This window comes from Pyxicephalus adspersus, chromosome 4, assembly GCF_032062135.1.
Source record: "Pyxicephalus adspersus chromosome 4, UCB_Pads_2.0, whole genome shotgun sequence".
Classification (NCBI taxonomy): domain Eukaryota; kingdom Metazoa; phylum Chordata; class Amphibia; order Anura; family Pyxicephalidae; genus Pyxicephalus; species Pyxicephalus adspersus.
Window position 1 is genome coordinate 146,159,635 of NC_092861.1, and position 23,934 is coordinate 146,183,568.

Genomic DNA, 23,934 nt, shown 5'->3' on the forward strand with positions numbered 1-23,934 from the left:
CGGAGTTTAAAAATTGATCAATAATTTATGAAAGTCATGTGATATAAAAGGAAAATAATTATTTTTAGCTTTTTTTCATGATGTTCCCTCTCCTTCTGCATTTACTGCCACAGCAGAAGACAGCAGGGGAAACCCGCAGCCCCCTGAGATTCTTGCATCACATATACCTACATTGTAAGCTCTTCCGGGCAGGGTCCTCTCCGCCTCCTGTGTCACGGTCTGTATTCGTCTGTCATTTACAACCCCTATTTAATGTACAGCACTGGGTAATATGTCTGCACCATATAAATCCTGTTTATTATTATTATTATTATTATTAATAATAATATATCAGAAGGATGTTCTTTCTGAGCATGCCCCAGATGCATCATCAAAAAGCCAACAAGTGCTCAATCTCACACACGCGCAGTATGATCAGCAATCATTTGGAGTAAGACATATCACCTGACAGTCTTGGAAGAATCTGGAAGAAGAAATAACATGGCGGTGGTGGATATAATGGCAAGCCCTTATAAAAAAAAAGAGAAGCCGAGACAACGCAATGTGTACATGGATCGAAGGCTTTTAACAAGTGTAAGTGAATTTTCTTTTTAAATAAAAGTTCCACTTTAAGGGATCGTTGTCAATGGCCTTTGGTATTGCCGCAGTGGCATCCATTTAAGATGCTTTTGGGATCATTCAGATTAATTAAAAAGTACCCTCCCTCCTTCCTATTGCCAGCTGTTATCTGGTCCGTCAGAGAGTTGACCGCATCCATCCATGCCTTGTGTGGCCCCGTTCTGCTAATAGAGCATCTTAGAGAAATACGCATACTGGGAAATGCAGTCCTGGCATTGCTTCTGGAAGTAGACAGGACAACAGGATCGCTTTTCCTATTTCCTAAGCTGACAGCACAGCGGCCATGGAAAGTCACATGACCTTTAATGAATTGAAAAAGAGAAAAAATAATTCTCCTTCAATAATTTTTATTAGGTTTCTAGGAAAACAACAAATACAAGAATGTATTGCCTTTACATTGTATAAATCATGTAAAATACACAAAAAATGATAGAAAGTCTTGTTTTATAACAGAATATATAAATTTTGCTGCATACAAGGAATATTCTTGACAACTATCCAGACTCCATGTTGAAATGACTGAGAATATCAAGAATATAGTGGTTTATCAATATCATTTGTACATTTGAGGTAATAGGGAGTGGTACATTTATGCAAATGAAACTGGAGAGAAAGAGAAGGGAGAGAAGATATGGCTTGAGAGCTCCGCTCATCACCATTCATTTTGGATCTATCTTTATCCCCCAGAATAGGGTGGGACAATCCAAAATCAATGGGGATGGGCAGGGCTAGATGGAAATTGTCTCTGTGCACATTTATAAAAGGAAGAGAATCACTTTGTGTCATTTGTAGCTCAGTTTGTTTTTAAATGTGCTTGGGAGTTTATTCCAACAGTTTGCCTGGAAACAAATATATTGGAGACTTTCTATGCAGAAAACTCAAACTTTTTGGGGAAATCTGTAGGTGGGGGAGCTCCCCAAACAAAACAAAATTAAAGAAAAGAATGTGGAAATTAACTATATGAAATGTAAAGGTTAAATAAACATAGAAAAAGTCTGTGATTTGGGAACAAAACATGTCGGTGGGTTACTGATTAGCACCCCACAATTCTGCATCATGGCAGAGACCAGAAAACATAATGTAAGGCATTGTGTGACTATTGTCTTGTATATAGGCCAAGGCAAGAATGTTCAGGACACAGGGACTTCATCACAACATCTCAGGGAATTTACTGTCAGGTGGTCTTCACCACCTAAGAATGGGTAAAGTAGTTGAAAGATGTCATCCTCTTCCAGCTTGCTTCACAGCATGCGCATTGTTGTTGTTGGTGGTGGCAACAGGTGGGTTAAGAACCCCACGTACACATTCCACTTATACAATCTTATATTGAATTCTTTTGGCCCTAAAGCAGAATTGTATTACTTCCACAGGTGGAAAATGAACTGCAGGAAGGAGGACTACCGGTAGAATTGCTTCCATTCATATGTCCCAATGATTTGCTTTGGTAATTGTGTATTTAATGGCTACAAGTAGCATTCATATCCATGCAAAAAGTTAGATAAAATAGAGATTTAGATCCCTATCATTTACAAAAATGTGCTTGTTCATGAGAAGCCTCACCTGGGTATGCAGATATATGCTCATGCTTAGTTGGGATGACAATTTTTTTTCAATATACTTTTTTTATATAATTGGTGGGAACCAATTTTGGGAATCAATTTTTATATAGTTGAGCACATTCATGTATTGCATTAAACTAAAAATTATGTTTGCAGAACTCTCACTGTTTTGTTTAATACACTCATATTCACTTATTTATATTTTATTATTGCTCACTTATATTTTATTGTGTTTTTAATTTCAGCATGGAGATGGGCTTGAAGATGCATTTGAGGACAGACACCCAACCAACATAATCCGTGGCACCAGTACCAGGATCGGGCTCTGCCTCTGCTTCACAAGACTTTACTGGCTACAGGAACCTTAGAACAGGCTCATACCTGAGCATACCCATCACAAAAATGGAGGATTTTGGTTTTGTCACAACGCGGGGCACCTGAGATTTACTGCAATGATTTTAAAAGCTTCACCACTCGGTCTAAGGCTTTCTTCTGCTTTTCGTCCCCCAAATCGTACACGGATGTAAAATACCTGCAGTCTATAAAAGAGAAGCAAAATAAATCTAGTATGATTATTGTAAAAAAAAAAAAAGGTCACCACAGCACAAGATAGTAAATACTTTGCACATCCAAACATTGCTGTGATAAAGAGAAATTACCAACTAGAATCTATTTAATAACGGACAGTTCCCACCGCTGCGTTCAGCTTTTTCTCTCTGTCATTACAGGCTATGGTAGTGGTGCAGGTTGGAAGGGGTATACTGAATTTCCTCATTTGTATACCTGTCTATGCTCATTTATATTTGGAGTTATGAAGTCTATAGGTTAAAATAAAAAATAATGAGGAGCCTGGCAATTGAGTTAAGTGTTAGTCTGTGGTTTGCGGATTGTCTCTGGGACGTGGTACGGCAGAGCAACAGAACTTACATCTATAATTTAATACTAGGTGTTAGTTGAGCTCAAACTGCACTACCAATTTCTTGCTGTAAGGTAAAAGTTATTTGGGTGATTGTAAAGCCGACCAGTCTACTATATGTCCCCTCTTGGGTCAATAAACCCACATCCCATTCCTGGGACTCATTTGCAGATTGTGGGGGTCCTCTTGTGATAGCAGTAAAACTTCATGAAGAAAAAATAAATAAAAGTACAAAAAAAAGCTCACCATGTGACAAATAATTGAAAGCAATATATCAGCAATCACACACCTTGTCCCAGTAACAGGGCAGCAACAGAAGCCTTCTTTATGGCAAGTTTCACAGACTTCCTCCAATTCTTCGCCATTTGGAATTGGGTAAAGTGATAGGACGGCCACCAGTTACTCCTGGAATTCCACACCTCGGATATCCACGATGACTGACCACTGAAGGAGAAAAATCTTACATCAGTCCAGTAGGTATCTTATTTAGAGAAACAGATTTATTTTTCTTTTTTTAATGCCAGTTGAAAAATAACAGCTTTCATGGCAATACTCACATTTTCCTTATTGCTTATATGCTTCTGTGGCCCAATGCTTCTCATCCGAGCTGAACAATGCTCAGTCATCCTTTGCACATCCAGGTTCTCATAGACCGAACACCACCTGTGGGAGCATAGTCCCTGGGATGGGAAATGAGGGGACTTCTCTCTTTTACTGAGAGAGGAAGCGAGGGGACCCCCCTAATCTCTCAATGGGGCCGCAAGTTAGATAAAGCATCATTTAAGCATCATCTGGCCCTTTCCTCCCCAGCTGGACTATCCCTGGCTAACTCAGCTGCAGCTTCTAATGTTCATAGTGAAACGCTCACATTGTGCAGTGAAGTCAAAGCAAGCTTTTTCAATCCAGGAGAAGAGTCTGTACAACTGTGCAAAACTTAACAGAAGATTGGAGTTCAGCTTAAAACATAATAAAGAACCTGCAGCAGTTCATATGCCAGCTGTTAAAGCTGTAAGATATAAGACAGAAATAAAATGCTCTATTGTCATGTGTTACACAAAAAAATAAATAAATTACTTTTCATAGAATTCAGTGCTTTTCTGGCTGGAGACCTGCACAAATGACCTGGCACATCTGGTAGGGTTATCGGATTTTTAGGCAACATCCTCCGCAAATTAAAAATAAAAATGGACACAGAACCTAAATGAACTGCCCACTGAAAAAGGATGAAGATGGACACTTCTTATAAGGTGGTGTGGACATTACCTGGAATTAGGGTTTGCATGCTTTACCTCCTTTACAAAGCTGGTCAATTTTATAAAAAAAAAGACAATGCTGAAAAAATGTAAAGCATGGCCAGATTTGGCAGATCATTTCTGCAGGTCTCCGTCCAGAAGAGCATTGGATTCCATATAAAAACAAATTGCTTCTGTCTAACACATACAAAAAGAGCATTTCATTTCTACCTTATATCATGCCACTAAACAGCATTAGCAGCTGGAAGATGGATCAAATTCTGTGTGCACTTTATTATGTTTAAGCACTAAGTGAATGAAAAATAGATCTTTATAAATGTATTAAAGGCCAAATAAACTACTGGTTTAAATCTTTACTCTGAGCCTAACTAATATTGCCCTAAAGTGGAAGTCCCACTTGGAGCTCAGGGAGGTAATTACTGGAAAAGGGACAGGCAACGTCCTTTCTGCAATAAATGCTTCAACCTGCCCGATCACTGCCCCTCTGTGCTGAAGTGTTCAAAAAATCTGTGCACATCCCGGCTTCCCTTGCACGTGCTGGGAATAAACAAACTGTGCAAGACTTACGGTACATCAACCCAGCACAACCAATCAAGATGGCTGAAGATCGTCTTTGGAAAGTAAAAAAAGAAGCAAGATGGCAGTGTCCTGGAACAGCGATAGGGGAGTAATTCCAGGTTTAGTACAAGAGCCATTAATATTCCTATTTGTATATTGGGTCTTGTGTAATAATTGCACACTTGCTCAGTAACTAAGTGTAAAACAGCTGAAATTTCACCCTAATGCAAGAGCTTTCTGTAATATAATTGTGCAGGGTAGCTAGTCTTGTGTCAGTCTCCTTTAGTTTTCTGCAGGCAACCTGTAGTCGGTGGATCTACAATTCTGTTCTTTGCACTTGCTGTGTGCAGCACAATGGTGATGTCACTACTTCACTACTTCATTTATACACAAACTGTTTAAGAAAATACTTGGATAATATTTTTCCTGACTGCAATTTCCAGTTTTAATCAGCTAAAATAAATGATATTTAAACAAAATGGCTGCAGAGGGATGCTAAAAGAGAACAGCCTATTCCTCACCAAAAATCAAGATCTTTGATCTGTATGGAAGTAGTCTTAAAAGTTCAACATGTCCCACTGAAGAAGAACTCAGAACCCAGAAAAGCACATGCACACTGTTCATTGGAGAACTATAGGTCTACTTAAATACAAACATTTTTATCTGCCAATCACCACCAACATAGGGCAATTTGTATTCCCATAGACCACAGATATATTGGTATTTTACTACTTCGGGCTACAGTGTAACCCTAAAACAGTCTTAAAGAACTGGGTTTTTATTCTCCTCCCTTTGAGTGGTTACCTACACAGAAAGCTACCAAAATCTCTTCAGCTAGGACACAGACCCTAATAAAAAGTCTGTTTTAAAAGTAGAAGTGGACTGTGAATATTTTTTTTTTTCTTGTGCTTGCTGGGGAAATGTATTCAATGGGATCACCAGTGGTAATACAGCCCTGTTCAAACCCTAGAATGACCTTTTATTTATTATAAGGCAGGCAAGTGAACTTAAACCTCTTATGGGAACCCTAACTCTGATCCTTGGCCCTATCAGCCCCCATTAACAGATCAGCACCCATTATAAAGCTTTCCATATTCCAGATAATAACAACGTACAGTCAGATGAGGGGAGGCTGAGGAATGTTTTCGCCCGTCTGCTGTAGACTGTTGGAAAGATGCTCCTCTCACCCTACACATAATCACCTAACTGGAGCAAAAGGATTTTATTTTTGGATAAATATGTTCAGATATCACCAAAAAGCACCAATGAACACAACTATTTTGATGACGTTACTCACCTTTGTAGGGTTTTCTTCAGCTTTTTAACTAAGCAGTTCCAAGCTTCAACATTGTCTTTCCAGCCTGAGAAATCCAAAAGGTCAAAGAGGACTTGCAGTGCTAGTTGGTGATCTTCGTCTGACTCTGTAAGAATATAGCAAATTATCCCAAAGCTTAAACAGAAACAGATGTGACAACAAATTCTTCAGAAATGTGATCAGATAAAGTGGAACTCTGCATCCTGAATGTAATTTTACCCAATCTGTCAATAGTAAGACACAGTAGGGTTGAAATGTTGCTATTTATATCAGAAGTTGGCACTGCACCCCCTGCTTTCCAGCCTTAACCATCTTGGCCAATGTGAGGTTAAAAGAACACCAGGAGAAGGAGGGGTATTTGGAGAAGGAGGGGAGCGGGGTGAAACTTGGAGCAAAGCCAATCCTGGAGAATGCAACCTGCAAGAAAAGCCACGTCAGAAGACAAGGTGCGGACAGGACATGGGCAGCCAGCTTCCTACCGTACTTTAGGTAACGGTTTCATCCTAAACCTGAACACCATGGCTGGCAGAACCCACAGCAGGCAATTCACAATCACAGAAGAGCACACATCCTACCCTGATCATACTTTATATTGCACAGGTACCCAGTTTTCATTACCACTGGCATACTGCCATTTTACCCATGACACTGCCCCTTGCATTCGTAAACAGCAGCTTGGATTCCCTCTAATGCTTACACACAGCAACTCTAAGGAGCTGGAACAATACCCTTTCCCAGGGCTCTACTACCTATACTTCTTATTAGGGTGTTTCAGGTTATCTTTTTCCAATACAAAAAAGGAAAATGAAGGCTTGTAATCTTGGATCTCCACCTCCTCAAGATTGCTTATCCTTGTTAATGAGTGCCAGTTCTTGGTCTGACAGCTGCTCACATCATAGCCCTTTAGGAAGTTTACACTACAAAGAGTTTTACAACTACCTAATATACATAAAATACAAGCACATATAATTTGATGGGAAAGAATGTTGTTAATTGAAACGGTCTGGCAACAGGGGCTCCTTAAGAATGTATTATAATATAGAAGGCAAAGTAAATGTGCTAACTAAAGTTTAGGAAATGATAAAAAGCTATTGATAACTAAAAGTTCATGTTCAACTTAAGTTTGCCTTTAGATGAGCCTTGTGATTTTATAGTGATCACTTGGGAATGTTAAAGGTACCCTGAAGGATTTTTTTGTCTTAAATTCTAACTAAAATATAATAGTGTGAACTTCTGCTCTTTCAGCCTTACAGCTCTGCAATGTGCGATTACCATCAGATGATTTGGTGATAATACTATGACTGCGAACAATGTTCTAGCTGTACATGACGAGCTGCAGTGCAAAGACCTGACATGAAGAAGAAAACCGCTGCTTCTCTATCAAGGTGGTCACTATTGTGATCATTAAAAGCCAGCCGTAAAAAAAAATAAAATAAAAAAAATCAAAGGATTAAGTTCTATGAATGGAGACACCGACTTCAGGATTAATATTAACTTCTAACCTTTTAATACATCTGTAACAGTGTTGAAGATAGACTGAGCAATACAGATGTCCAGCACCGCTCTCATTACATAGAATACATCTATGGACAACGAGGGCCACCTGGTGCAAAGTTACTAAACTACACAAAGACTTTTAGAATAAAAGTTCCTAAAATTGATGAATTCATCCCTGTGCTCTGTCCTTCTGTAAGCATGTTCCCAGCATTTAACCAACACCCCCATACAGAGAAGTTGATCCCTATTTTGCTCATATTGCTGATCCTGGTCCTTTTTAACAAAGCACTGCCATGCAGGAAATCCTGGGAGGCTAATAATAAGACATGGTACTTATACTAGAAGAGTTAGGATTCACCAGGAGCTATTTATATATCAAATGGAGTAGTTTCCTGAAAAGACTGTGGTGGTCATTGCAGGAGATTTTCCATTTGCCCTAGGATAGTCATCTAGATAAATGAATAACCACTACTACTGCTGATAGTGTGCTGCATAGATTGTACAGAATATTTCCAGGTAACAGGTGAAATCAGTAAGCTATTAATGCATTCCAGCAATGAGCTGAAATCAGCCTTTGACTTAATTTATTGTAACGTGTGTGCCCAGACAAGACCTGCTGTCCATATGGAGCCCATGGGACTTTTTTTTTTTGTGTAAAATAAACAAATAAAATAACATTCGAAAGACAAAATACAAGAGAAAAACACCAACACAATGGAACCAAACTGTTCCTATAGTCATGGCATACAAAAACATGAACCATAAAAGAAGAATCATAACGGGCAGGGGGTCCTTTTGGTGCCCCCGACTTCTACTTGTGCATGGGCAGTGAGCCACCAGTGCCGCACCGCTTATGTGCCATGGGTCTTTTAAATCCGGCCTGTCAAATACTAGTAAAAAAATTGTCCACTGGCAAAAATGAGTGACCAACAACACTGTTCACACTGAAACTGAATGCAAGTTTTATTTTTTTACTTTTACATGTAATTTATATCAGTTCATACACTCTCCATGCATCCGACACTGGCTCAGCTGTCAAATTCTCTGTTAAAACTCATTGTGGCCCATGAGCCAAAACGTTTGCCCACCCCTGCTCTAGATTGTTCTTTTGGCTTAATCTGCAACCATCTCTGACTTTCTTTTATATAACCCAGGGGAGAGTGTTTTGTAGTTCACGGAAGCCGATAACATTGCTTGAGATTATAGTTCTGTCAACAGAAAGTTACAAGGACCTGGAATATTAGGCAGGATCAACAGATATATTCTGTACTTGGAGAAAATGTTTTCAGCCTGAAAAACTGATAAACTAATTAAAGCCAACATGTCTAAGGATATGTAAGCTGTAGTACGTTACATTTTTGTTCTTAGCCTAAGTCCAGAATGTATCTTTTGGCGGGATCACCTGTATGCTGCTTTCTGTCATGTATGCTAAAGACTGATAACAGTTTATGTTTATAATGTTACAGAATACCAGAGTGATCTTTAGCATTGGTTTGCTTTACATAAACCTATTGTGTTTATCTACACAGCCATCAAAGTGTGTACTATCTTGTTGTAGCCTTTTTCTGCACTGCCTGGCCTGCATGTGTTCAACAAACGCTTATTTCTGTTACAGAGCGATTAGTCCATACATTACAGCGTGAATGCAGGCAATCATAGATAGCACAGCATATAACTTACCTGACTTTGTTAGAAGACTAATGTACTCCAGCATGAGCTTATGCGATGGGACCAGCATGCGTAAAGCCTAAAGATACATAAAATAAAGATAGTTAAGTACAATGCGTCTCTACCTTTCACAAAGTTCATCAAAATTTACAGGCCAAATATAGGAGCACCTCTGTAAGCCAGATAACTTAACTTCCATTAACTGATGCTACAGATGGCCAGTTTGATCTTTAGCATTGGTTTGCTTTACATCAACCTTTTGCTTTTAGCCGATAAATACAATATTAAAAAGAAGCATGCCGCCATTTTCAGGCTGAAGTGGCAACTGCAGATTGAAAATATATTTTTTGTGAATTAACCTCCAACCTGCATGTGATAAGTATGATTGGAAGCCATTCTGGTGCCTGTATGTTAGTAGGTACTATCGTTAGTGACAGTTCAGGATAACAGACAGCAACTATGCACAATGCAAGATACTAGTTGTCAAGAATTGAAGGGGGGTGAGGTAATAGGGGGTGAAAGAAGATGAGGTAATAGTAAACTACTGTAAATTTGTTCATGTAGTAGTATTTTACTCATAGCAGCTGAAAGAACTGTTTCAGGAAAAGGATCCAATAAGTCAATGAAGGCCACAGTCATGCACAGTATTACCACTCTGACTCACCTGTGCGGATTAGCAGTGCACACCTGTGCGCTCAGTGATGTCATTAAAGATCTGCATCTCTTACTTAAAGGTAAATATTGGCTTTTCCCTCCCCACCCAGTAACAAGAACTATATAAATAAGGGAAATCATATTGCAGGTTCACAGTAGGGTTGTATGCATTGGGTACTTATGTTCTTATCCGTAAGCACTCTTGTAGCAAACAACCAAGTAGCTTCCCCTGCTGTCCGGTATCTATGGCAGGCACTTATTTCATTAATAAAGCCTCCGATTACAAAAAAAAGTAAGAGATACACGTAACTATAGTATGGGGTGTTTGATAACTAAAACATAGAAAGTATTGCCAAGGCTCCAGTACAACACTTATTACACATCTATACTCACTTTCAGTACTTTAATAAGTTCTTCATCAGAATCCCCTCTCCTCTTCCTAAACTCATACAAGTACACATGAGCATTGGGATTTGGTGGGTTCTTCTTGTTGTAAGCATATTTTACCAAAACCTTCTCAGCTTTTGCTTTATCCCCCGAGGATTCCAGGAGCTGAAATAAAGTGAAATGAGCCAACAATTACAAAAAAACATAGCAGTCTTACTGAATTATTTGATTAAAGGGAGCCAGATATTAGCATGACTGTGTTCCTAAATGTTTTTTTACATGCCGAAATGCTCAATACCCTGTTTCCCCGAAAATAAGACCTGCCTAGAAAACAAGCCCTAGCATGATTTTTCCATATTTTTGAGGATGCTCGAAATATAAGCCCTACCCCAAAAATAAGCTAAAATATATATAAATACATGGACAAGAGGAGCTCAATTAAGGAAAGCGCTATTGCTAGACATTGCAGAGAAATTAGGGCCAATGGTTCTAAAGGAAATGGAGTCACAAGAAATTTAAGATGGAATTCAGGGTTTGGAGAGTTATGATGACGTTCCAGAAGATGATGACATGACTGTCTTTTATTAAATGTTGATTTATGTTGCTGAATATCACAAGAAATTCATGTTGGATTTCAGGGTTTGGAGAGTTATGATGATGTTCTAGAATGTGATGACATGACTAAATTTGAATAAATGTTGTTTTTTTTTATTCAAGAATAAATGTCGGTTGTTGCTATGAAAAAATAGGATATCCCCTAAAAATAAACCCTAGTGCATTTTTTTGAAGCAAAAAATTTTAAAAGACACTTATTTTCAGGGAAAGTGGGTATGTGAGGTCCCTGGCAAAGGTAGAATTTTTTTCCCCCCCAATATATCTTTATTAGATTTTTTCACATATATCAACAAAAACAACACTCACATTCACATCTAATCAACCCTTCAGTCTTAAAAGAAAACAAAAAAATACATTATTTCAATGCACCATACTACAAAAATCTGTTAACTACAGACGTATGTATTGTATGCATAGATTGAGACAATCATCACATCAGTTCTTCCTTCTAAATTCTCCTATAAGTTTTTTTCAATGACCTTTTTATAGCATTTACAACTATCATTCTTCAGTTTTTGTTTAAACTGGGGCATTAGCAATATACCATGAAGAAGAAATAAAACGATCAATTATAGCCGTTTTCTCTCCATCTTCAAACATCTTACTAATAAACAAAAACCACTTCTCAAGAAATTGTGTAACAAACTCATCGTCTCTTTGTTGTCTCCAACATCTCTCTATAAAAAACAATTTTCATTGAAGTAGCCACTTGTTCAATGGAAGGATTGATGGGATGTATCCATTGCGTCAATATTGTTCTCCTTGCTGCTAACAAACAGATACTGATCCATTACTTTTTAGGAATATCTACCCAATTTGGTTCCTCCCAACACCCAAATATTAAAAGACACGGAGAAAGAGGTAGTTGTATATTCGTAACTTGTTTTATAAATTGTATCATCTGTTGCCAAAAAAGATGATACACAACCGATGTTCCAGAGGAAATGGAGAAGTCCCACATTTTGGACATTGATAATTCCATTGACCAGGTTGAGATGCTGATTGGGACAGGCGAAAGGCTTTATATGCTCTATGCATGATCATAAACTGTGTCTCTCTCCATACCTCATTGATCTTACTTCCCTTCACTGGTATGTACACCTTTATTTTATCTATAATATCTCTTTCCTGAAAATCATTTTTCCACATTTTAACATTAGATGTATACGGGGTTTAGTGAATATAGGTAATAAAAATGAATAGATTGAAGAAATATTCAATGGTGACAATAGCAATAAAGACTCATAGTGTAATGGTCTTTCAAAGTCTTCAGGTAAGCTTGAACCTGTCTATAAGAGTGAATGCGCCGCTGCTGGTGGAAATTGAAATTTAAGACTAGGGTTTCCTAAAGTCATCATATTTCTAACCTCTAAATCAAAAAGATCCCCAAAATAGATTAGTCCCTTCTATTTCCATGTCTGAAAAATAGACTGAAAAGTCCATTGAGTCCATGGAGGATGACCACTTATAGGCAGATATTTAGAAAAATGTGTAGGTAGTGGCATTTCCCTTCTTACCTTCCTCCACGCTAATATAATGTCCCTCAATAATATATTCTGTTTAGGATTCTGTGGTAAAGAGGGTATCTTACAATGCAGAATAGCCCTCAGATCCCACGGCTGTACCATTTCTGCTTCCAACCTTGTATTAGAATATATAGAGGGTGTCCTTAACCCAACTTGACACATGTCTCGTAATACAAGCTAGATTACATAGTCTTATATTAGGAAAAATAATTCCTCCTGCAGATCCTGGCAAGTACAGTTTGCTTAATGTTATTCTAGCCCTTCCGACACCCCAAATAAAACAAGAAAATCCGCTATTCAAAGATACAACATCTTTATGTTTCAACATTAAAGGGATAGTTTGCAAAGAGTAAAGCAATCTGCCAAAAGAAACCATACATGATATCGGAAGATTTCTCCACTGTTTAAGTTGACCCATTATTTTAGAAAACAGTGGGGGGTAGTTTAACCTATAAATTGAGGAAGGTAGTCTTCCAGTCTTTATACCTAGATAAGTAATGTTATCTTATTTGAAAAATCTGTATTTGGCTATTTGAAAACCTGTATTTATATTTCGGGCACATGATCTGCTACAGCGTGGATTTAAAAATAGAATATTGCTCTGAAAATTAACTTTCAATCCTGAAAAGAAGCCAAAATGTACTAACAGGTAGAATCATTCTTGGCTGCTCCAATCCAGTTATGTATGTGTTGGCAGCCCTGGCATACATCAAAGCGGATTTATAAATACTGCAGATTGTTTATGTGATATATACTCATTACTATCAAGTGAAGAAGAAATGGAGCCATAAAGAAATGAACCTTTACCCTGCTTTCTACTTTTCTCTACGTTTCTGACTGCCTGAGCCTTCTAGCCTTGGTTATTCCTGAATATTGTTAGGAGTGCTTTCTACTATATTTTGTCATGATTACATTGAACATTTGTGTCTTACCCCATGTGTCCGTTTCTCTATTTTCCTGTCTGGAATCGGATTGTCTGGGTCTGGCTCTGAATTCTGCTTCTGTTTGCCCTGACCATTGGTCTAAGGACCACTTAATAATCTATCCTGTCTGTGGCCCTGGCAATGAAGAGGGTTAACTAAACTAAACTCAAAAATTATGACTGGCAGATACTCAAATAGTAATAATATATTTTAGTTTCACAAATGTTGCACCCTTTTTAATCTGCACATTTGGCAGCCTGTTCATTTCTGAATGGCTTCAAACCCATATAGCAACCAACACAGCAGAAAATATTGCAATGGTGGGGGCTATAGTTGGTTCGTGGTTGGGAAATTGTTAGAATATTAGATGCTTACTTTCATTACAATATTTACTAGAAAACTTACTTTGACATAGTTGAGTATGAAGGGATCCCAAACTCCTGGATGCTTAAGGATTTCTTTAAAGGTGATGCTGGCTTGCCTAAAGAATGCACTCATATCCCTATTTAGGGACGCCTGGGAAGCGAAATCCATTTCTGGAAAAACAAAAGTAATAAATAACTAAAATAAATAATATACTAAATAATAAAAATGTATTTGCATACATAGTTACATAGTACGTTAGGTTGAAATAAGACATAAGTCCATCAAGTTCAACCACTAGGGAAATAAACATATCCCAGATATAAAACTCTGTAGGACATAGTTGGTCCAGAGGAAGGAAAAAACCCCTGGTACAATTTGCTTCACTAGGGGAAATAAATGCTTCCTGATTCCATGAGCCAAATCGGATGTTCCCTGGATCAACAGTCTCTGTTAATTTTACATTAAAGCCTTAATCCCCAGTTATATTCTGTGCTTCTAGATCATCCAGCTTTTTCTTAAAGCAATCTATAGTAGTTGCTGAAACTACTTCCTGAGGGAGCCAATTCCACATTTTCACAGACCTTACAGTGAAGAATCCCTTCCTTATCCGGAGTTGAAACTTTTTTTCCTCCAGACGCAAAGAGCGCTCTCTTGTCCTTTGTAATGATCTCAAAGTGAATAATTGGGAAGAGAGTTCTCTATATGGACCATTAATATATTTATACAGGGTGATCATATCCCCCTTATACGTCTCTTCTCAAGGGAGAATAGATTCAGTTCAGCTAATCTCTCCCCATAGCTGAGCTCCTCCATTCCTTTTATTAGTTTAGTTGCCCTTCTCTGCACTCTCTCCAATTCCACAATGTCCTTTTTGTGAACTGGTGCCCAAAACTGGACGGCATATTCCAGATGTGGTCTGACCAATGCTTTGTACAGGGGCAGGATTATGTCTCCATCTCTGCAGTCTATTCCTCTTTTATTACAAGAAAGTACTTTGCTAGCTTTAGATATTGCAGCTTGGCATTGCATGCTGTTATTAGGTCTATGATCTATCAGAAGCCCCAGATCCTTTTCCATTTCTGACTCCCCCAAATGTTTCCCCCCTAGACAGTATGAAGCATGCATGTTGTTAGCTCCCAAGTGCATAATTTTATATTTTATCTATAATCAATGTCATTTGCCTCTTGGCTGCCCAATCAAAGAGTACATACATATATCTGTGCCATGGCATTGGCAAAAAACAAGAACATTGTTTAGCCTTCACCTGTAACCAACATGTCAAGCTAAAATGCAAGCAAACTGCTATAAACATAAACAAGTAAAATAAATATAACCATTATAGGTATTTTTTATAACTATTTTACCTACGATTCACAAAAAATTTGCCACACAAGCAAGTAAAATGGATAAAAAAAAAAACTTACTGTTAAGGAGTACAAGTATGTGACTGGACAGGGAGCAGTAGGAGACCATTTTTTCATTTATTTAGAATATTCTTGTCAATAACCCCATACCCAGTATGCAACAAATCTACAGCAAGCACACCAATGTGTTTGTGTACAGGGTAGGATACAGACAAGAAGAGAATGACAGATTACCAGTGTGATCCAATGAAGACTTCTTGTCCAGCCACGACCAGCAGTCTATTATACCTCTGTACGCTTGTACCAGCTTTAGGAGTTCATGTTGCGAGATGGAAATCATGCCGAATCTCCAGCTCTCGATGGTGGTCAGCATTCTGTACGCTTCCGCAGACTGACCGTTGCAAAGAAGGAAATACACCTGCTCCAGGCTTATCTGAAACAAATGCCACAGCGTATTCAGGGATTGACATTTGTAAAACTTACAATTTTTGCAATTATACAAACATATACAATATAGCTTAAATGTTAAATGCAAAATCAATACAACCCTGATGTTTGAAAGAGGATACATTTATGAGAGGATACACTTTGATCAGTGAAGCTGGGTGATCCACCAAACCTGGAAAGGATCTATCTGGTCCACTATTCAAAACATTTGCAAAAAAAATCCATTCCAGGTTGGCTGGGCCAGCTAGCTACACTGATGAAAGGGTATCCACTCCAGCCTGGGAGAGCGTTAATAAATCAGGCCTTTTATCCTCACAGGAACAGGAACTTACTGTAGAGTGGAACCTGGAGAAGTAAAAATGTAATAAATTGAAATCAAAGAGAGAAAGAAGAACTCTTTCTCAAAGAGAGAAAGGTGAGAATAGAAGAGAGCAGCGAAGAAAGAAAGATGGGAGACCAAAGAGATAAAAAGAAAAAGAAGAGCCATATAAACCTAGGGGGAATGAAGACTAGAATTTATATAGCTCCAACATATTACACAGCACTGTACAAAGCCCATAGTCATGTCACTAGCTGTCCCTCAAAGGAGCTCACAATCTAATGTCCCTATCATAGTCACATCTCATTAATACAGTGTAAGGTCAATTTTTGGGGGGTAAAGCCAATTAACTTCTCTGAGCCACTGTGTCATCCTATTCATTAATCCCTTCCAGTTTTAAGTGATCTGGGCAGCTCTATAAAGATTTCCAAATACTGAGCTCCCATAAGAAGGCCACTGCTTAGTAACTTAGGTATTAAATTTAGAAGATTAATGTGCCCATGTGTTGGAAAATGTTTCCAATGACAGTTTAAAAGCCCCTTAAACAATAACTTTTTCCTTTTTTTATTTTAAAGTGAAATGATTGCAGAGAGTGTGAGAACATCCTCCTGGCATTGTTCTTTGTGTCATTTGGGATTGACTGAAATCACAGCATAACTAAATCACCGAACAGTGCCAGCAGCATGCATGAAGGAGACAATGGGTGTGGGAGTAATTCTGGTGCCAGGAGTTGCAGGATCTGGATATTGTGTATCCTGGACAAATATAATCATCGCTGAAAAGACAGAAAAAAGCTGAAGCACCAGTCTTTTACAGAACAATTCTATTAGCCATTCAGTGCAAAACATACAAAGCCAGCAACAATAAAAGCATTCACCGGCGAGGAATCGAACGCCGCTCCTTGGTCATCTTGGTCATAACCTGATAGAAAAATACTCCCCTAGCTGCTCTCTTCTCTCCATTAACCTACTAATGACTTCCTCACTCATAACCTCATCACATGCACGGCTCCAAGACTTTTCTAGAGCTGCCCCGACTCTCTGAAATAGTTTTCCCCATCCTATTCGGCTTGCCCCTAGTTTCTGCTCATTTACCTCAAAACCGATCTTTTGCAACTCACCTAACCGTTTTCTTCTGTCTCTTAAACCCTCACTACTTCCCACCATTCCATATCCCCCCTCCTATTGTGTGCTACTTCCCCCACCTCCTAGATTGTAAGCTCTTCTGGGCAGGGTCCTCTCCTCCTCCTGTGTCACTGTCTGTATCTGTCTGTCATTTGCAACCCCTATTTAATGTACAGTGCTGTGTAATATGTTGGCGCTGTATAAATCCTGTATAATAATAATACATAACTTGGGATTCCAGCTACAAGAGGGTGCCATTGATACTGTCATGTGAAAGCGGTAATGGCAAACCCTACTACAGAAAAATGTGACAGTAAAAGTCTTAAGGCAGGGGTGTCAAACTCTGCCCCGGGGGCAAAATTGGCCCCCAACGTCCTTTTTTTGTCCCTTAAAGGAATCCTAAATATGAATTGCAGCTGGCCCACCACTGCATTGAAATAGCACCGCTACTACAATTCCCGGCATCACTCACGTCTATAGCGGCCTCTCTGCCTATGCGTGGCCCCGCATTGGACTGTTTTATAGACGCAAGTAATGCCGGGTATTTTAGTAGCGGTGCTATTTTAATGAACAGTACTTTTTCTTGCTACTTGGATATTCATAAAAGAAAATTATTATTGTTAGCCTGTGCAAAAAGGTTATGACTGAAATTTAACTCAGAAGGCTACAAATAGAGAAAGAGACATATGTTTTTTTCCTAAATAAAATAAAAAAAAGATCTTAAGTATAAAAAGATAAAGAAATGCCTTTCTATTATAATCTTGTTGCAGATTGAATGTGAAGCAAAAGGAAAAATGTCCTAAATTTTTTCAATAAATTTCAAAGTTGGCCGGGACTTTGTCTAAGTTTTTATTTTGGCACTCTGTGTATTTGAGTTTGACACCCCTGTGTTAAGGTAAGTACACATGCCAGATGTCTGACTACTGAGGAGAATGATCTTATTCGTCTTGGGCAAAATCTAGCACCAAGACAAACCACTTACTTTCCTAAATAGGAAACCAAAGAGCACAGAAGAGTGGCACTCGCTTGTTCGCTACCACCAACAAAATGACACACAATGTGTGCAGAACTCGTTCATTCTCCTGTCACTGGATAAGTTCATTTCAAGAAACAGATATCTGACGTCTGTACAGGGCTTTACACATATAAGAAACAATTTGATAATTCAACCTGTGGGAATCAAACCAAAGAATGGCTCTACTGTACTTACACGTAGCTGGAGGAATGGAAAAAGTGCCGCTGACAAGGGAGTCACAAGACTGTAACCTGAGTCATTAGGGTGTCACAATACAATTACATTGGCATTGGGACAACTGATTCTAAGTATAAAATTGTGGATCTGGCACGCAATACCTGTAACCATGATATGCCATATGGCCAAAAGTATGTTGGCACTCCACCACCACACCTTCTAGTAGATTAAATATATGAACACCCCTACCGATTGAGATCAGGTGTTTGCAGTAAAGGCAGCATGGCGGCTCAGTGGTTAGCATTCTGGCCTTTTGAAGTACTAGGTGCCAGGTTTGAATCTCGGGCAGGACACTATCTGCATGAAGTTTGCAGGTTCCCACTGTGTTTGCATGGATTTCCTCTGGGTACTCCGGTTTCCTCCCACATTCCAAAAACATGCAGTTAGGTTCAACACAGATTTTTGCCCTTACCGGAATATAATACTTTACGCCAACGTTCTTAATGGTTTCACTAAACACATTGATGTCTTCAGGCATGCTCTTCGGGTGGTTCAATAGGATTTCACTTCCAAGCTGCCATAAAATCTGCAGAACAAAGAGAAATGTTTCAAAAAGGAAAAGCAGCTTCAGTTTTGCAAAAATCTCAGGTGCCCTGCATCCTAAATTGAAGGGATTGTACCCTGGCGGTACCTTTGATGACAATATTTAGAGGCAAAGGAGAAGAACTTGAATTTCTTGCACTTAATGAATTTAAATATGGCCCATGGTACCAAAAGGCTCCAAGGAATGATCTACAAAACTGTGCTTTGCTTATATGCACCAAACACTGCAGGGAGCTCTGGACAGCCTCCCCCCATCATTGTATGAGGTATTTACTATAGGTGTTCCGAAACCTAACAAGGACCTCTCTAAAGCAGACTCATTTTGCTGCTGACTACAGACACAAAATACTTTATTTGCTCTCCATTTGTCCAAGCTAGTCACAAATAGCCAACCTGCACTAAAGCTTTGTATAGCTGTTAGATAATTATGGCATGGGAGGAATGGTCGTTCTTATCCAGGGTGAAATTCTGACATGTGTACAGCAGTGCCCTGACATCATTCAGCAATCCCCTGATCAGGAATGACTGCTGTGTTTCAACGAAGGAGAGCACATTAGGGTGCTGCTTGCTCCTCCTCTCCCGATCCTTGTCTAAAGAACAGAACAGCACTGTGTGTGGAGCACTTGTTTGTTAATCTGTCACTGGAAATGATCACAAAGGAGACAATCGGACATCTGTAAGGGGCTTTATTCTTAATTGGCGGCAAACACCAAAAATAACAAGGTGTTCCCTAACATGCAATCAAAATATGGAGAATTGGGTTATTCTTTTTCTCAAAATGTTGTAACATTAGAATTGTTTCCAAGTGCATATTATTGATACAGGTCATTTATTTTTTTCCCAAAATTAGCTTGCTGCCTGCATATGCAGGAGAGAAGTGCCTGCACTTTAGGAAGGCAGAGAAATAGAAGGATAATAAGCTTTTATTCCACCAAGAACAATAAGAAATCACCAAAGTATCTGGAATACCTTCTGGACTTCCCACTTGATAGTGCAAGTGAGAAAACTTAGAAAGCACTTCTTTGTCTCCCACACACCACTCTTTCAAATAGGATCAAGTGATCATCCATTTATTAAAAGTCTCTAATAGAATTTTCCTAAGGAAGCCTATTGGTGAACGTGTTCTTCCTACAGTGCTCTGCGGAACTGTCAAAATAACTTTAAGCTTTTGTTGTTGTCAGGATACCCCCTGCACATGCCAAGAATAAATGGACCTGCACAGGAGTTATGTCCTCCTGACCAAACAAGATGGCCAAAGATTACATTCAGGAAGAACAGAGACAGGCGAGTATATTATTACACAGTATTTATATAGCACCGATAGCACCTTACAAATTCCATTGTCATGTCACTAGCTGTCCCTCAAAGATAGCTCACAATGTCCCTACAGTAGTTATATGTCATTACCACAGTCTAAGGCCAATTTTGGGGGAAAGTCAATTAACCTAACTTCATGTTTTTGGGATGCGGGAGGAAACTGATGCAAACACGGGGAGAACCTGCAAACTCTTCAGTGATAAGATTTGCTGTGGCTCACTACATCATGCTGTGATTTAGTAATAAGTAAGGCTGGGTACACACGTGCAATAATTGTTGTTGGATAGGATCTTCTGAGACGATTATCGGACGAGAACCATTGGACGTGTGTACATAGTCTAAGCAAGATTTTTGAAGGCACTGTATGCCCAGACTCACCTCTGGAGCTCTCCTTAAGTCTTTTGTACTTTGGCTCTCCAGAGTCTGCAAATAGGTAGTGAAGAAACTGGCGGCCCTCTGCCACTGGTTCCTATACAGAGCCTCGTGGATGATCTGAAAACACGTTTGGGTTGATTTAGTAAAGCCTATGTTTCTGGTAGATACATCTGCATGGATAAATAGAAAGCAAAAAGCAAAAATGGCAAAGTTAGCAAAATAAATGTATAATTCACTTTAATCTCAACTAAAAATATAAAGCAAATGGTCAGTGTGAAATCTGATCACCAATATATACCTGCAAGGCCCAATAAAGAAACACAACTGCCCCACACCATGGGTGAGTTGTTCTGGAAAAATCAGTGGATTACATTGAATTTGTCCTTTTAACCCCTTTTAATATCATTAAGATATAATATTAGGAGACTTCTGAATATAATGCTGAACCCTGGCAGCTGCTTGGTCACTGTTTCACAAAAGAAATAGACTGCCCTGCTAGGCTGGACTCCGATAGCCACTCCGACCATCTCTCTACATTACTTGAAAGGGTTTATTAATATTACTTTAATAATATTATTACACAGTATTTATTTAGCACCGACATAAGTCCATAGTCATGTCACTAGCTGTCACTCCAAGGAGCTCACAATCTAATGCCCCTACCATAGTTATATATCATTATCACAGTCTAAGGTCAATTTTGGGTGAAAGCCAATTAACTTAACTGCATGTTTTTGGAATGTGGGAGGAAACTAGAGCACCCCGAGGAAACCCACACAAACAGGGGGAGAACCTGCAAACTCCTGAGTGTCCTGGCCAAGATTCAAACCTAGGACCCAGCTCTGCAAAGGCCAGAGCCCTAACCACTGAGCCACCGTGCTGTGCTGCCTTCTTATTTTTCCTTCTTGAGAGGATTTCCTTTCCCACTGAATACCTTTATCACGTACAATGATCTAACCTAAGTACACCATGAATGGATTTATTCACCTTTATTACTTGTCAGCCTCATTGGAAGATACAACCCGAACTCTTCATCTTCATCTGGCACCTCATTTGTTTCATCTGAATGGTCGCGGTCTGTTTCCATATCTGAAAACAAATGAATACATATTTATAATACTGTCCTGATTTAGCCTGATTGCTAATTAGCAGCTGGGAATTTGAAGTCTCATAGATATTTCTGTTCTTGCTAGATACTGAAGCGTTAAAGCCGAACACCGGCCCAACAGATATTGTACTCATATTGTATTGTACCAATACTCATATAGGCGCTTATTCAACTGGTCAGAAGATTTGTCCATCCAAATCCGGAATTTTCACATCACTGCCAGAAGGGTGAAACCATTTACAGTGATGGATTGCAGCGTGTTCCGTCTGCTGCATAGAAAGTTGGAGAAGAAATTTTGTGAGCCTGTCCCTCTGCTCTCTCTTCCATGTTTCCCTACATGTTTGCATGAAGTACAACTTGGAATTCAGTCCTGCCCTTCCCTCCCCCAATATGTACGAATGAATACAGAGCTGCAAAAATCTATGTGTTTATACAAACATGGAATACAGCAAACCCCAGGGACTATCCTGGTCAATCTCTGCACACCGGCTGTGCTCATTATAAGCAGTTCCCAGAATCCCTGTGCTGAATACATATGTCTGTTTGCATATTGTGCATACATATGAGGGCTCCTGCCATCCCCTTGCCAGGTTCCTGGGTCTGTTCACTATGGGCCACTATTCCTATGCCAAGTTCTTGGGTCTGTACCCATTATGATTGTTATAGACTACCACCATCCCTGCATTGAATTCCTGGTCCTGCACACCAGCTGTGCCCATTATGAGCAGTTCCCAGCATCCCTGTGCTGAATACCTTGGTCTGTATACCTATGGTGCCCATTATGGGTCACTCCTGCCATCCTGTGCTGAGTTCCTGGATCTGCCACTTGGAAGAGATTCCACTATTCCTAAGCTGAAGTCCTGGTCCTGCACCCCTGCTGTACCAATTAAGAGCAGTTTCCAGCATCCCTGTGCTGTATACCTATTGTGCCCATTATGAGGGCTCCTACCATCCCTTTGCCAGGTATCTGGGTCTGCCCACTATGAAGAGATACCACTATTCCTATGCAGAGTACTTGGGTCTGTACGCAATATGATAGACTCCCACCATCCCGCACTAAACTCCTGGTCCTGCACACTGGCTGTGGCCATTATAGGCAGTTTCCAGTATCCCTGTGCTGAATACCTTGGTCTGTATACCTTTATGCACAATATGAGGGGCTCCTGCCATCCCTGTGCTAAAGTTCCTGGTTCTACCAACTTTGAAGAGATCCCACTATTCATACGCTGAGTTCTGGGGTCTGTACCAATTATGATAGACTTCCACCATCCCTGCACACCGGCTGTGCCCATTATGAGCAGTTTCCAGTATACCTGTGCCGAGTACCTGGGTCGGTACACCTACTGTGCCCATTATGAGGGCACCTTCCATCCCTATGTCAGGTTTCTGGGTCTGTCCACTATGAAGAGACCCCACCAAGGTCTTAATTCTGTGCCCATTATGAAAGGTTCCCTTGAATCACACATTTAACCAGAATGTAGCCAGTGAAATCTTGTCTCTGGCTGAATACAATCCAAATGTGTCACATGTATGCACTTATAGGACATTTAAACCCATGTTCTGCAAAAATGTTTCAGATGTTTTTAGGAGGATGGGTTCCGGTCACTGTAATATCTGCATTCCCCTAACAAACCCCCATGCCAGGACAGGAAAATAAAGAAAATGTATCCAATGAGGACACAAACACATTACAGGGAAGAGTTAGAATGTTTTGATTGCTGTCTGAGCCTTTCTGTTTTGGTGACTCCATATCCCCTATTTCTTGTGATGGTGTCACATGAAGTCTCTATAGGGGTCACAGACACAGTAAAGGTCTTAATGGACATGTGATCGATCTCTACTACATCCAAAACTAAATAGGAAATCGTCTGGAGTTAGGTTTTAATGTCTGTAGGAAGTTCCCCATCTAGATAAGGGGGATTTCATGGTGTAGAGGGCCCAGGAATGCACAGAATAATGAAGCACTGTTCCTGCAATCATGGGCAGCGATCTGATTTAGGAATGCTTCCATCGTGAATGCCCCATGCCCAGAAAACAACTTACCCATGTTGAAGATTATGAGATCTCAGAACGATGGCCAAAACATGGAAAAAGCATGCTGTTTCCGGTCTACAAGGAGACAACCATCTTGTGATTGGCAAAAAGGGCGGGACCATCCATTCAAGTACCGCTTTGGCCATCTTGTGATTGGTAGAACTAGGATACAGTTAGCGTAGAATGTTTGGCGGCC

At 39.5% G+C, this 23,934-nt stretch overlaps 1 protein-coding gene across 2 annotated transcripts; it reads right to left on the reverse strand.

Moving 5' to 3' along the window:
- Positions 1-948: 948 nt before the first annotated feature.
- TAF1A (TATA-box binding protein associated factor, RNA polymerase I subunit A) lies at positions 949-23,871 on the reverse strand. Of its 2 annotated transcripts, none has more exons than XM_072409892.1 (11): positions 23,748-23,870; positions 21,584-21,685; positions 20,600-20,766; positions 18,774-18,887; positions 15,454-15,652; positions 13,895-14,025; positions 10,432-10,590; positions 9,397-9,463; positions 6,202-6,325; positions 3,383-3,537; positions 949-2,716 (listed from the first exon to the last, which is right to left on the reverse strand). In XM_072409892.1, exons 1-11 carry the CDS (start codon positions 23,749-23,751, stop codon positions 2,622-2,624), a joined length of 1,317 nt encoding a protein of 438 aa, XP_072265993.1. In that variant the 5' UTR covers positions 23,752-23,870; the 3' UTR covers positions 949-2,621. The 2 variants fall into 2 exon arrangements, 1 of the variants encoding a protein (XP_072265993.1); XR_011920508.1 differs by lacking the exon at positions 949-2,716 and adding an exon at positions 6,020-6,110 and having other exon boundaries at positions 3,409-3,537; positions 23,748-23,871.
- Positions 23,872-23,934: the final 63 nt, after the last annotated feature.

Excerpts from the sequence above, each read along its gene's own strand:
- TAF1A (XM_072409892.1), bottom strand. Across the intron at positions 9,464-10,431 it reads AACTTATTAAAGTACTGAAA|GCTTTACGCATGCTGGTCCC; the intron begins GTGAGTATAGAT and ends ATGTATCTTTAG. Across the intron at positions 3,538-6,201 it reads CTGAAGAAAACCCTACAAAG|TGGTCAGTCATCGTGGATAT; the intron begins GTGAGTAACGTC and ends TTTCTCCTTCAG.